Genomic DNA, 14,639 nt, shown 5'->3' with positions numbered 1-14,639 from the left:
GATCCTTTCTGGCTTTTCCCTGAAAGGCCTCCAAGAAGACAAATTTCCCCCAGCTTTATGAAAATCTGCAAGAATTGACTCCTAACAGGCCAATACGGGTGTACAGCCATACTGCTGAACGTAGCCTTCTAGCCATATTGCCAGTATTTTTAGTTTTCTCTTCTTCAAACCTATACGGATGACTTGTAATTTACGTGAGGCTTAAGTACTTGCCGTAGAGCCAAAATTACATACAGCCGAAACAACCCTAAAACCACCCCTGCAAGACCATCCCTACTGTTCTGGAGCTGGTACACCAAGCAGGCCTTGCCCCTTATGAAAGGCAGAGCGCTTTTAAGCTCTCTTGCTTGCTTACCAGGCTCTGGGAGGCTCTTGCGCCTTTTCCTGGCTGCAATTTAAAGGCCAACTGAATCAGCAATCTCATTTAGAACTGAAACTTAGGTTGTGGGTTAGCCCCCCCCCCACAGGTTATGGTCCACTTAACTTCAAACATATTCTCCATCCAACAGTATTTAATTGTCCCACATGGATGAACTCTGCTAACACTTCTCAAATTACCCAAGTAAAACAGCTGGCCAACTACATCTAGACCAATGAAGAAGGAAAACCATAATTCAAAAGATTAACAGCCTCCATTTATTTATGTCTTAACAGTGCTTCTTAAAAAACAACTGAATAAATAAACTTTAGTCATCCCCAATAAAGTTTTTAGAGTACCACAAAATGCATGAAATCCATTTACAGTAGCCCTCAGTAATATTTTATAAAGCTATTTACTCAACTACAAAACTTTTCTGCAGTGCCCTTCATTTGCTTGTAATGCCCAAGACTACCCCCTTCCAAGTTGAAATGGTGGGAGGAAAGTTGTACCGTTACTGCCGGCACACGGCAAGAAGTGCTAGATGGCTTTATCTAAAGCCCCAAAGCACGGGGAGCCTCCGAGATGAGGGTTTGGGGTCTGTAACATGGCAGAAGATTGCTTTTGCAAAGCATACATGTGATAGCCCATGCTGGAAAAGGGGGCCCCTTGGCCCCACTGCCTTTTCACAGCTACAAGAGATAAAGAATACTTTAGAAATGCAGGTTCTTTGTGTAAGCAATAATGTTTACCAGTTGCGACTGCTAGGGGACCAACAGAACTGCTCAGCCCACTGCACAACAAATCAATCATTGCAGGGCTCTTCTGGGGCTCATGAAGATCTGAGGCGCACTAACGCCAAGACCACTGACAGCCTGGTCTTGCGTTTCTCCTACCCACATGACTAAAAACCTCTCAAGTCAGTCCTGCCTCATTAACCACCCTTGAATTGGCAACACAAAGCAGCACAAGACTTAGAAAAATACAAGGCAAGAAAGAAATCAGGTAAAAATATAACCTTTGGTTAAAAACCACCCTCACCTGGCAATAATCTTTCACATCCCAGCCAGAAAAAGGATTAACAGTAGGAAATGGCTTCTAAAATGTTTCCTGTCAGCAAGGAAACCTAAGTCGAAGTCTGTTGTACTGTATTTGTTGTGCCATCTCCGGAGGTGCTAATTTCATTTGTTTTCCACAAAGAGAAAAGAGAGAAAGAGAAGAGACAGTCCTCCACCAACAGTCCATTGCATGAGATTATACCTGGAAGTCCTTTAATTGAAGAATCTTTGATACATGTAATTTTCTTCAGATACTGAATATCCAAATTTTTCATAGAAAGCAACATTTTTTGGCTGACACTCGAGAGTGATTTTGTAGCAATTCAGTCTCTTACTTAGCAGTGTGAGAGTTGACATCAATCTAGAAGAAGAAGATGACAAGGGTTAATACTCTGAAACAAACTGTATGGGTATACTCTTGCAAAAGGACGTCAAACTGCATGTACAGTCATACCTCGGCTTATGTACGCTCCGGGTTGCGTACTTTTTGGGCTACGAACTCCGCTAACCCGGAAGCACAACCCGACGCACGTGCGATTTGCGCATGCGCAGAGTGTTTTTTTGGTCTGTGCATGCGCAGAACTAATTGTTCGGGTTACGTACTGTAACTCGGAAGGGATTAAGTACGTAACCCGGGGTACCACTGTACCAGGCAACCCTGAATCTACACAGTAGCACTGCTGCTGCTGCCGCCACCATGCCCAAATGGATAGCAGGGGCTGCTTTTCAGCAAAGGGGAAACAATAGGAAACTCCCACTTTCCAACCCTAACCCTGCTTTGAAATGAGTGGAAGGAGACAAGAATTGCAGAGGCAGAGTATACAGTAAGATGAGACAGATACATCGTTGTGATTAAATAAGGAAAGTCCAAAAGGAGTCTCTTAACTAGGGCAGGGGTTCTCAAACTTTTTCTCCGAGCCACATGTTCAGAATAAAAATTAGCTTGTGTCACACCAATTTTTTATTTATTGCTAAATACATTGGAAAACAGAAAGAAGCAACTCCTAGCAGTGCTTGGTTTATAACCCAGAACACAACTACTTTATAATATGATCAGGGGACATCCAGAAAGTATAAAACAATGCAGCTACATAAGAACAGGAATCCTTCCCAAAATATAATTATAAATGAGCCTCTTCCATATGTAATATAAGGATGTACACAGACCTAATGAGAGGTGTGAGCTTGCTTTTGCCAGGTAATCTCATTAGTAAAGGTAAAGGTACCCCTGACCATTAGGTCCAGTCGTGGAAGACGGGGGTTGTGGCGCTCATCTCGCTTTACTGGCCAAGGGAGCCGCTTTGGGTCATGTGGCCAGCATGACTAAGCCGCTTCTGGTGAACCAGAGCAGCGCACGGAAACGTATTTTTTACATTTGTACGTATTTGTACATTTGTATTAGGTCTAATTTGAGGCAAACAAACTCTTAATCAGCACAAAGAAGCTTTTCTCTTTTCTAATTGTTCACATTTGTCTGAGTTGAAAATCCCTGTTCACAACAAGCTATCATGGGGAACTGTAGGAGGATGGCCAATGCTTTTGAAGATAGGTGTGAATACTATTTCTGGTTGTATATCCCCCCCCCCAAAAATACTATACTAGACTGAAATACTTAAATGTTTATTTGATTGTCCTTGAATCTTCCTGCCACCCTTGCCTCCCTCTCCTGCCACACCCTTTGAGAACCACTGAACTAGGGAGACATTCATCTCGAAGGAGGTTTGAAGTGTATACCTTGGCAGGGTCCTGCAATTTGGTTACAGATTAAATGCCCAAAAGTCAAACAAAGAACTATGCCAGTTGGAAAGAATAGAAGCACAATGAGTCCAAACGGAGATAGGATGTTGTTACCTTTACATCCCTCAAGGCTGTGTTTTAGCCAAATAACCTAATAAGGTAGGTTACAACTAAACTAGCATAAAATGAGTTACAGGTAGGAAGCCGTGTTGGTCTGCCATAATAATAATAATAATAATTTTTATTTGTACCCTGCCCATCTGGCTTGGCTTCCCCTGCCACCCTGGGCGGCTTCCAACAAATGTTAAAATACATTAAAATGTCACAGATTAAAAACTTCCCTAAACAGGGCTGCCTTCAGGTATTTTCTAAATGCCAGGTAGTTGCTTATCTCTAGTCAAAGCAAAATAAATAGTCAAAACAAAATAAAAAATAATCATTCCAGTCGCACCTTAGAGACCAACTAAGTTTGTTCTTGGTATGAGCTTTTGTGTGCATGCACACTTCTTCAGATACCTGTGCATGCACACGAAAGCTCATACCAAGAACAAACTTAGTTGGTCTCTAAGGTGCTACTGGAAGGATTTTTTGTTTTGTTTTAGCATAAGATGAGACAAAGTTTGTGGTGTGTGCGTATGGATGTCAATTTGGAGCTTCTCGAGAGCTATCTGGTTCCTGTTACTAGGCTGCATGCTCTGCAATTAGAAGTTTCCAGGTTGAATCCCTGGCATCTCTTAAGAAACACTGGATAGCTGCTGTAGACAATACTGGATAGACCAAAGACCTGACAGTATAAGACAGCTCTTTATGTTCCCATAAACCTAACGCTCCCATCTGCGGCATCACACTTCCGGAATCGCTTAAGAGACTCAAATCGGGGTGATGAAGCTGTAGCCCACCAGATCAACTCTGACCATACGTCGTTCTGGGTGAGGCTGGTGTGAAATCAGTCCAACAACATTTGGAGACCCACAAGTTCCCCATCCATGGGCAAAGAGTATGAGCTGTAAAATGGCCGCTAAGTGGTCTTCAGATAGCCACTTGCCTCAACCTCACTCCTGCAATACAGGGATAATACCGGCCCCATATTACGGAATGGTTGTAAGGAACGAATATGACTAATTTGGGATGCTTGAAATATCAATTTATTGCTTTAGAAGAAGTTTAGCCTCGCAGAATGTGTGTGGGGGGGGGAGGAGGGCGTCAGACACCATAGGTGATTTTTATTGCTATTGTTATTTTTAATTAAATTTCTATATCACCGTTCATCCAAGGATCACAGGGCAGTTTACGGTATAAAAACATAAAAATGCAGAACGTAGTAGCAAACAAACAACACCCCTCCCACAGTTTGAAAGGCCATAGCTTGTTTAATCCGCCAAAGCCCTGGGAGAAGAGGGAAGCTTTTGTTTGGGGCCTAAAGATATGTACTGAAGGCGCCAGGTGAGCCTCCCTAGGAGGAGCATTCCACAAGTGGGGAGGCACCTCGGAAAAAGGCCCGTTCTTACGTTGCCACCCTCTGGACCTCTCATAGAGGAGGCATGCAAGGAGAATTATTGCACGGACTGGGTTGGTTCATATAGAGAGGGGTAGTCCTTGTTCATTTGCTCACTTAGGTCTTGGGGGGCGTGTAAGAGGCAGCTGGCACCACTGCACAACCCGGCTGGTAAGCTACTGCAGACCAGGGGTGGCCAACTTCCAAGAGACTGCGATCTACTCACAGTGTTAAAAACTGGCATTGATCTACACCCCCTTTTTGGGGTTTCAGGTGAAAGTTGTTGAGCTTTTTTTAGGAAGGAAAGTCCTGTTTTGGGGGGGTTCACGTAAAAGTTGTTGAGCTTCTTTAGGGTAGATGAAAGCAATGTTGAGTTTTTTTAAGGAAAGGAAAACCCTATTTTTGGTGGTTCAGGTCATTTTAGGGGTGCAGGGCAAATACGCTGAGCTTTATTTTAGGGGAGCCAAAGTTTTTATCTTCTTTGGGGGGAGCCACTGATCTACCGGGGATCTACCACAGACATCCAGTGATCTACCGGTAATCACAATCTACTTGTTGGACATTCCTGCTGTAGACGATTAACAGCCACTTACAATTTTCCAAGTTGTTTTCCTCTGCATTCTTCGGTTACAACAACGTCTTCTATTCTTCCCCTCTGTGAAGACAGGCAATACCACTTAGCCGCTGAGTACTAGAAAGGGCCATACCTTATTCACAGCAACAGTATTTCCCGCACACCCAACATACCTTTGCACATGAGTGAGTAAACTTGTGTTCTATGACTAAAGTTGCAGTAGCCACAATCTCTCCTAGAATAGTATCTTCCACTACTGTAATGTAGTAGTCCCCAGAACTCTTCATGTGTTCAAATGTTTCTAGAAAATACAGGTAGGAGCATTCTTGGTAAGAGAATCTACAATACCCTGGTTTCGGGTTTTCCTATAGCTCTGCTCAGGTTTGCCTACCCAGATTAAGAAGGATACTGACAAGCTGGAACGTGTCCAGAGGAGGGCAACCAAAATGGTCAAGGGCCTGGAAATGATGCCTTATGAGGAACGGCTTAGGGAGCTGGGTATGTTTAGCCTGGAGAAGAGAAGGTTAAGGGGGGATATGATAGCCATGTTCAAATATATAAAAGGATGTCATGTAGAGGAGGGAGAAAGGTTGTTCTCTGCTCCAGAGAAGTGGACACGGGGCAATGGATTCAAACTACAAGGAAGGAGATTCCACCTAAACATTAGGAAGAACTTCCTGACAGTGAGAGCTGTTGGACAGTGGAATTTGCTGCCAAGGAGTGTGGTGGAGTCTCCTTCTTTGGAGGTCTTTAAGTGGAGGCTTTTCTTTAAGTGGAGAAGGGGACGACAGAGGATGAGATGGTTGGACAATGTTCTCAAAGCTACTAACATGAGTTTGGCCAAACTGCAGGAGGCAGTGAAGGATAGACGTGCCTGGCGTGCTCTGGTCCATGGGGTCACGAAGAGTTGGACACGACTGAACGACTGAACAACAACAAGTGGAGGCTTGACAGCCATCTGTCAGGAATGCTTTGATGGTGTTTCCTGCTTGGCAGGGGGTTGGACTGGATGGCCCTTGAGGTCTCTTCCAACTCTAGGATTCTATGATTATGATGATGATGATTATTCCTTAAAGGTAAAGGGACCCCTGACCATTAGGTCCAGTTGTGTCCAACTCTGGGGTTGCAGCGCTCATCTCGTGTTAATGGCCAAGGGAGCCAGTGTAGAGCTTCTGGGTCATGTGGCCAGCATGACAAAGCTGCTTCTGGCGAACCAGAGCAACGCACAGAAACGCCGTTTACCTTCCTGCTGGAGCGGTACCTATTTATCTACTTGCACTTTGACGTGCTTTCGAACTGCTAGGTGGGCAGGAGTTATTATTACTTACTTACTAATTAAATTTGTATGCTACCGTTCATATGAAGATCCCAGGGCAGTTGACAACATAAAAATACAAAATGAGAACACAAAATACTTAATAAAACAAAAGCAAAAGCAAACCAATAACCCCCCCCCATCCCACAAACACATTTAAAAGGCCCTAGAATGTTCAATCAGCCAAAGTTATAGTTAAAACTTTGTTATAACAAAGGCCTACCGTATATCGCGGCGTATAAGGCGACTCGGCGTATAAGACGACCCCCCAACTTTTAATGTGAAAAAACAGAGTTTGGGGTATACTCACCCAGCCCGGGATCCATGGCTGCTGAGGCGGCGGCAGCGGCGGGGAGAGCGTCCCCCGCGCCACACAGGAGATTTCCGCGCTTGCCGCCCAAGCGCACAGCGGCCCCCATGGCTGCTGAGGCGGCGGCAGCGACGAGAAGCTCCCCGTCGGCGCAAAGGAGGCCTCCGCGCTTCCCGCTAAAGCGCAGGACGGCCTCCACGGCTGCTGAGGCGTCGGCAGCGACGCCTGGGGCAGCGACGAGAAGCTCCCCGTCGCTGCAAAGGAGGCCTCCGCGCTTCCTGCTGAAGCGCAGGATGGCCTCCACGGCTGCTGAGGCGTCGGCAGCGACGCCTGGGGCAGCGACGAGAAGCTCCCCGTCGCTGCAAAGGAGGCCTCCGCGCTTCCTGCTGAAGCGCAGGACGGCCTCCACGGCTGCTGAGGCGTCGGCAGCGACGCCTGGGGCAGCGACGAGAAGCTCCCCGTCGCTGCAAAGGAGGCCTCCGCGCTTCCTGCTGAAGCGCAGGATGGCCTCCACGGCTGCTGAGGCGTCGGCAGCGACGCCTGGGGCAGCGGGGAGAATCTCCCCGTCGCCCCAAAGGAGGCCTCCGCGCTTGCCGCTGAAGCGCAGGACGGCCTCCACGGCTGCTGAGGCGTCGGCAGCGACGCCTGGGGCAGTGGGGAGAACCTCCCCGCCGCGCTTGCCGCCCACGCCCAGCCCGGGCTCCATGGCGGCTGAGGCAGCGGTTGCGGCTGGAGCGCCGGGGAGAGGCTCCATGCAGCCAGTGGCGGGGCGGAACTCCGGGTCATGATGTTGCCGGCGTACAAGACGACCCCCGACTTCAGAGAAGATTTTTCGGGCTTAAAAAGTCGTCTTATACGCCGCGATATACGGTAGTTATAGAGAAACGATTTGCTGGAATATACTGCACCTAACCCTTAGCAAGCAGGTAAATAGAATGTGAGGGTATCTTACGGGAAAAGGCAAGCAACAGTGAGGTGTAATTTTCAATGTAGTCAAATCCACAGGCTGCCCAATGACCGGGTTCCCTCTGCTTCTTTTGCTGCTTAAACCACTCTTCACACCCATGAACTCACAATTTACCAACAAGGCATCTCTTTTAGAAGCCAAGCAAGGTCGGTGAGGCAGCTCCACTGAAGCAAACCCCGTTGCAAAATACAAGAAGGTACTCACTGATGAATTCCTCAGGGCTGACAATTCCCGTTTCAGTCAGCTGACCTAAAACTTTTAAAAAGCCTGCGAGAGAGAGAGAAAGAGTTTGCATAAATGTATTTTCCAAGGCAAGCACAAAACTTGATATTCAAGTAGAGATTCCACAAGTAGTGTCCACAATTCAGTATCTGGAGTGACGTGAGAGACAAGATCCAAGAAGCCAATACAATACATTTTTTTCAAGTGCAGTGAAATGGGCAAGATTTTGCGACAGCCCTTCAGCAAAGCTATCAAGGCAGCATAGAACAAAGTTAATTAAAACACCCCCCAAAAATGGGAAATTGCACACAAACTAGCAGAGGAGAGGAAGCACACAAAACCTAGCAAAGCGGATAAAGAGTGCTTTCTACATTCGGAATTATTTTAAGCCTCTCCTATCCAAGACCAACAGTCCTGCATTTTTCTACAAAACTATCCACTGTAAAACTTAATATTTTGCTCTGGCCATTGTCCTCAAATGCAGCCCTGGGTTATGATGTGCATATGTAGCATTTTAGTTCAAGTGGACTTAGGCGTTCAGAGAAAAGTGAGCGGCACCTTTGTTGATGTCGGCAATGCAAAGTGGCCGCAAAACTAAACCGCTGCCCGGTTCCGCAGGAGAAATAGCAGGGGAAAATGTCACGGTATTCTGACTCCAGTCCAGTTCCCGAAGGAGGTGAGGGTCATACAATGGCGTGGTGTCAGTCTTTACTGTTGCTGCAGGCATCATGGCAGCTGAGACTGCAACTGGAATTAAAAAATACAATGATTCACATTTGGAAATAGTTTAGCGTTTCTATGTTTTTTGCTCATTTTAAATTTATTTACTGCCTTTCTAACCCCATGCAGTTACTCAATGTGGCTAACAGCAGTTGGGTGTTTCAGTCCTTTGACTAGCCTTAAATAATGTCAAACTGACCTCTGCCTTGTCCTAAACTTTCCAGGCAGCCTATAACTCTGCTCCTAATTTTGAATAACCTTCTGTCCCAGTGCAAATACACAAATTTATCCCTGGGTTTAAGAAATACTAGAAAAACAGAATCTAGAACACAGGAATAATTTAAACTATTCTTTTCAGGCACCAAGGGGACACGGGTGGCGCTGTGGGTTAAACCACAGAGCCTAGGGCTTGCCGGTCAGAAGGTCGGAGGTTCGAATCCCTGCGATGGGGTGAGCTCCCGTTGCTTGGTCCCTGCTCCTGCCAACCTAGCAGTTCAAAAGCACGTCAAAGTCTGGTGGGAAGGTAAACGGCGTTTCCGTGCGCTGCTCTGGTTCACCAGAAGCGGCTTAGTCATGCTGGCCACATGACCCGGAAGCTGTACTCCGGCTCCCTCGGCCAGTAAAGCGAGATGAGCGCCGCAACCCCAGAGTTGTCCGCGACTGGACCTAATGGTCAGGGGTCCCTTTACCTTTACCTTTCAGGCACCAAGAGAGACAAGAATTTGACAGGAGGCTGCTGTTGCTCCTCTTCGAAGTATCTTTTAAACTAGCCACGTTCCTTACTTTAACTCACAGCTAAAACATAAAATCATAATAATGTATGTGATTCAAAGATACCATCTAAAAATATTTGACACTTGTGCCAAAACTTTCAGAAGTTAAAATATACACTCCATATCAATGCCACCCTTCTGAAATGTAAGGTAAATAAGAACATGATTGCACAGCAGCCCATTACCTTGATTTCCCTGACGCAATGAAAGCTTAACATTAAAGCAATATTTATTTTTTCATCAGACAGGTTCTTTGGACTAAAAAAATACACCAGGACCTGGGGTTAAACAAACACCCCAAGCACAGAATATGAACTTTCAGATAACAATGTTTGTGTTTGGAGGGCTTTCTTTTCTCACGGAAACAAAATTATAAAACATTTTACAGAGCAAGGGCTACTATCATTCATACTGTAATCTGTGCAGACCACAAAATTAGCATTACTCCTGCCAAGACAGTGAGCCTTCTCTTATTAGTTACAGGTAGGTAGCTGTGTTGGTCTGCCATAGTCAAAACAAAATAAAAAATAAAAAAATCCTCCCAGTAGCACCTTAGAGACCAACTAAGTTTGTTCTTGGTATGAGCTTTCGTGTGCATGCACACTTCTTCTCTGAAGTCTCTCAGCCCCACTCACCTCACAGTGTTTGTTGTGGGGGAGGAAGGGAAAAGGAGATTGCTAGCCGCTTTGAGACTCCTTCGGGTAGTGATAAAGCGAGATATCAAATCCAAACTCTTCTATCTATCTATCTATCTATCTATCTATCTATGAGAGCCAGTGTGGTATAGTGGTTAAGAGCGGTAGACCCGTAATCTGGGGAACCGGGTTCGCGTCTCCGCTCCTCCGCATGCAGCTGCTGGGTGACCTTGGGCTAGTCACACTTCTCTGAAGTCTCTCAGCCCCACTCACCTCACAGAGTGTTTGTTGTGGGAGAGGAAGGGAAAGGAGAATGTTAGCTGCTTTGAGACGCCTTCAGGTAGTGATAAAGCAGGATATCAAATCCAAACTCCTCCTCTTCTTGTACACACCAATGATCATTTTCCCACGCTAATGTTCTTAAGCCAAAGTGAGTGCCAGCTGAACTCACTGCACCAGTTCTTGGCTACCCTTTACATGTGATCTACAAGGTGATCCAGATTAAAACTTCCATCATTACTGACCATGCTGGCTGGGGCTGATGGGAGCTGCAGTCCAAAACATCTGGAGGACAGCAGGTTGAGGATCTACTACAGGATGCAAAGTGTGAAGGCGAAGATTCAAAGGTCCCTTTCCAATTCCCATGCTGTATAGCAGAAGTAGGGAACCTCCAAGTGTTGTTGACTCCAACTCCCATCAGCCCCAGCCAGAATGGACAGTGAAAGGGATGATGGGAGCTGGAGTCCAAAAGCACCTGACCACACGTTCCCCCATCTTTGACATATAACTAGCCACTGGTGGAACCTGGACGACTTTAAAAAATAATACTTAAAAAAAAAACCCCACCAATTTATAAACTGATTCACAGCCTGGAGTTATTAAGGCAGTACACAGCATGACAAAATAAGTTCATGTGTGTGATGTGTCATTGGAAGTGGGTGTCTGCTGTTCCCAGAAAGAGAGTCAAGAATTCCAGCGGCCAAATCCAGACCTAAAGCAGCTCTCGATGCCAGCGCTCGTTCCTTGACGCCAACAACTCTGTTGCAAGGTGTAGGGATCCCCGTTCAACATACAGAAATAAGTTCTGCAGTTGAGTCAACTGTTAAAGTGTAAGAATGACATGAAGGAAATGTTTGCTATAATGTGAAGAAAGCAAACAAGGAAATAGCTGGCTACATTTTGCATCCGTGTACTTTTGTAGAAAAGTGGGTGTGAATTCACAGCTATCCTTCTCGTCTGACTTGGCACACCATTCCTAAAAAAGCAGCCCCATTCAGTCACTTGAGCTCAACTCCCTTTGGCTGACAGAATTACATTTTTTTTGTATTTATTTCAGAAACGCAGATGTTCCACAGCTCTCACTAGCTGCCAGCATCTTCCCTTCTAACCCATTGTGGCGAAATGCTTAAAGAGCGCTGGAACAGGGTGTGGGAGATCGAGAGTTCAAATCCCTACTCTGCCATGAAGCTCGCTCTGCTGTCTCTTAGTTTAGCCTACTTTGCAGGGTGGTTGTGAGGGTTAAACGGAATTGTGTGCGTCACCTTGTGCTCCTTGGAGGAAAGGTGGGATATAAATGGTGTTTGGCTGTTAACCCGAAAGTTGGTGGTTCAAGTCCCTGAACAAACATACTGTAAGAAAAGCGTTCTTCTATCAGACCAAAGATCTGCCTAGTCCAGCATCTCGTTCTCACGGGTGCCAAGCAGATGCCTAATAATAATAATAATAATAATAATAATAATAATAATTTATTTGTACCCCGCCCATCTGGCTGGGTTTCCCCAGCCACTCTGGGCAGCTTCCAACAAAGATTAAAAATACATTAAAATGTCACACATTAAAAACTTCCCTGAGCATGGCTGCCTTCAGATGTCTTCTAAATGTCAGGGAGTTGTTTTCCTCTTTGACATGTGGTGGGAGGGCGTTCCACAGGGCAGGTGCCACTACCGAGAAGGCCCTCTGCCTGGTACCCTGTAACCTTGCTTCTCGCAGTGAGGGAACCGCCAGAAGGCCCTTGGAGCTGGACCTCAGTGTCCGGGCAGAACGATGGGGGTGGAAAGCCCCTCACAACTGCAGGACTGCCCCAGGTATCTCCAAGTCAGCTGTCAGCTCTGACAACCAGGAGGCCAGACAGATGCTTTCTTCAATCTCCGCAACAACCCTGTGAGGTAGTTACAGGTAGGTAGCCGTGTTGTTCTGCCATAGTCAAAACAAAATAAAAAATAAAAAAATCCTTCCAAGGTGATACCAACTAAGTTTGTTCTTGGTATGAGCTTTCATGTGCATGCACACTTCTTCAGATACACTGAGGTAGGTTAGCCTGAGAGGCAGGGACTGGCCAAGGGAGAGCTTCACGGCCAAGTGAGGATTCGCACCCTGGTCTCCTATGTCCTAGTCCAAAACTCTTAACCCCTCTCTCACATACAGATATAGAAACACAGAGAGTCGTCTAGGCACGACGGAGCCTGTACCTGAGGGCTGTTTCTCACACTGGGCATCAGCAAATCCAGCTCCACAGCAGATTGTACCTGAATCGGTTGATGCGCCCAACATGCATTTCTGCAACCAACCGTGTGCCACAGGTCACTCGGGTGTAGCAAAAAGGAAGGTTCAGGGGAGCATCTTGCAAATAATAGGCGACTGCCCACGCACCCCTGCCGTCTGGCCGGGGGCTGCGATCCCAGACTGGCACCTGCCATGTTACAAACCAGCCCCCACCCTCAAAGCTTACCTGGGAGGAGGCGCCACCACACCTGCAACGGGGGGGGGGGGGACGGACCAACCTGGCAGGGTCCTTGCAATCCTCGCGGGAGCCCCTTGAGTCAACTGGCAATATTTTAACCCCCCCCCCCTTAAGAAGCGAAACGTTCAAAACAGAGTATTTCGCACTCACTGAAGCGCGGAGGGGAACTGGGCTCGCCTGGAAGCCGCCTTCCACCTGACGGGCGGGCCCGCGGGAGGCTAGTGGGCGGGCGCTCTGCACACGCTCAGAGGCACTCTCGTTACTCTGCGGGTTCCATAGGGGTCTCCCTGTCTCCTGCCCCCCAATTGCCCCCCCCTGAGTGGGAGGGGTGGGGACACAAAACACGAGGACCCCCCCCCCTTGATTTACTCCCCCTCACCAACGTGCGCCCACGTCACCCACGCACTTACCCTCCGCGTGCACGCGCCGATCTCTCTCCCTCCTTCTGCGCCGCCCCCCCCCTCGCGAAACGCCGGCTGCGGGGAGGAGCGGCGAGGCGCCTCCCAGCGCGCATGCGCAGGATCCCGGCGGCGGGCGTAGCTTTGACTGACGTGGCGGCTCGCGGGGCGGGGCCCGGAGGCTCCTTCGCGACGCGACGCCGTGGAAAGGAGCCAATCGGGAAAGGGCGCTCCTTGCCTTGCCCCGCCCCTTTCCCACTCGCTCAATCTCCCTCCCGCAACAGCCAAACCTTTCCAGGCTTGCCAGTGCGCATGCGCTCTGGCTCTTAAGGAAGGCAAGCGGGGCGGGGAAGACGTGTAGCAACGGAATGCCGAAGGCCTCGGGGGTGCGCATGCGCACTGCTTTCCCATCGTTCAGCGTGGTCGTGGTCAAAAGCGCGTTATGTTTAAATGTCGTTATAGTTGTTATTACTATTATTGCTATTATTATTATTATTATTATTATTCATTACTATATCTCTTTTATTTGTTTGTTTGTTTGTTTGTTTGTTTGTTTGTTTTTATTATTATCTTTATTACATAGCTGTCAACTTTTCCCTTTTTTTAAGGGAAATTCCCTTATTCCAAATAGGATTCCTCGCAAGAAAAGGGAAAAGTTGACAGCTATCAGAGAAAGCATGAATTAAACATTACATCCAGATATTGAAAAAGATAAAGAAAAAATACAAAAAGGTAAAAATATAACAAGGAAAGGAAAAAAGAATTAGTCAAGTACACAAAATTGTTCAAAGGATACAAACAGTAATTTGAATATTCCATAGGCCAGGTTCTCCGAACGAAATTATATTTGTAATCCTTTTGGTTCCCAACACCAAGGACTTCTTCATACCTTTCTCATCCAGGCTTGTTTGTTGCTGGGGCTCCTGCTCCTCTCCTTACAGGTGGTTGGAACGCAGGTTGGGCCTCCTTTGTTCTCCACTGCCTCACCGACTTTCCAGGAATTCTCCCTTGGCACGTGCTTTGAAGAAAAATCCCAAGAACTTCGACGGAAGTGTAGAAGACAAAAAGCGTCCCAAATCGTCCTGCTTCAACCTTGGTTGATCCGAGAAGTCACGGCACCAAATGTTGCATTGGGCAAAAAAGCCCTTCTTCTGAGCTACGCCAATAAAACTCAGAGACTAGAGGAGCTAGGAGTCCATTTTGTTTTCTTTATTGCAAAGCAATAAGGGTTACAGTCGAATCATTTCCGCAAGCCTGCAACCCCGCCCAAAGGTCTGGGCAGGGGTATTTATAACATTTCAAACAAAGGATTTCAAATCAACCAATCATATTTCATT

The 14,639-nt window shown here is 46.9% G+C and overlaps 1 protein-coding gene across 3 annotated transcripts; it reads right to left on the bottom strand.

The window, feature by feature from the left end:
* Positions 1 to 622: 622 nt before the first annotated feature.
* On the bottom strand, positions 623 to 13,433 carry GNPNAT1 (glucosamine-phosphate N-acetyltransferase 1). Of its 3 annotated transcripts, XM_033163299.1 has the most exons (7): positions 13,315 to 13,433; positions 11,353 to 11,356; positions 8,595 to 8,787; positions 8,019 to 8,081; positions 5,396 to 5,523; positions 5,242 to 5,303; positions 623 to 1,777 (listed from the first exon to the last, which is right to left on the bottom strand). In XM_033163299.1, exons 1-7 carry the CDS (start codon positions 13,416 to 13,418, stop codon positions 1,630 to 1,632), a joined length of 702 nt encoding a protein of 233 aa, XP_033019190.1. In that variant the 5' UTR covers positions 13,419 to 13,433; the 3' UTR covers positions 623 to 1,629. The 3 variants fall into 3 exon arrangements, with proteins under 3 accessions (XP_033019190.1, XP_033019363.1, XP_033019275.1); XM_033163472.1 differs by lacking the exon at positions 11,353 to 11,356 and having other exon boundaries at positions 8,595 to 8,783; positions 13,315 to 13,369; XM_033163384.1 differs by lacking the exons at positions 11,353 to 11,356; positions 13,315 to 13,433 and adding an exon at positions 12,633 to 12,729 and having other exon boundaries at positions 8,595 to 8,783.
* Between the last annotated feature and the right edge of the window lie 1,206 nt (positions 13,434 to 14,639).

This window comes from Lacerta agilis, chromosome 1 (assembly GCF_009819535.1).
Source record: "Lacerta agilis isolate rLacAgi1 chromosome 1, rLacAgi1.pri, whole genome shotgun sequence".
NCBI classification, from domain to species: domain Eukaryota; kingdom Metazoa; phylum Chordata; class Lepidosauria; order Squamata; family Lacertidae; genus Lacerta; species Lacerta agilis.
Note: the sequence above shows the minus strand (reverse complement) of the source record. Positions and strands in the feature narration are given on the sequence as shown.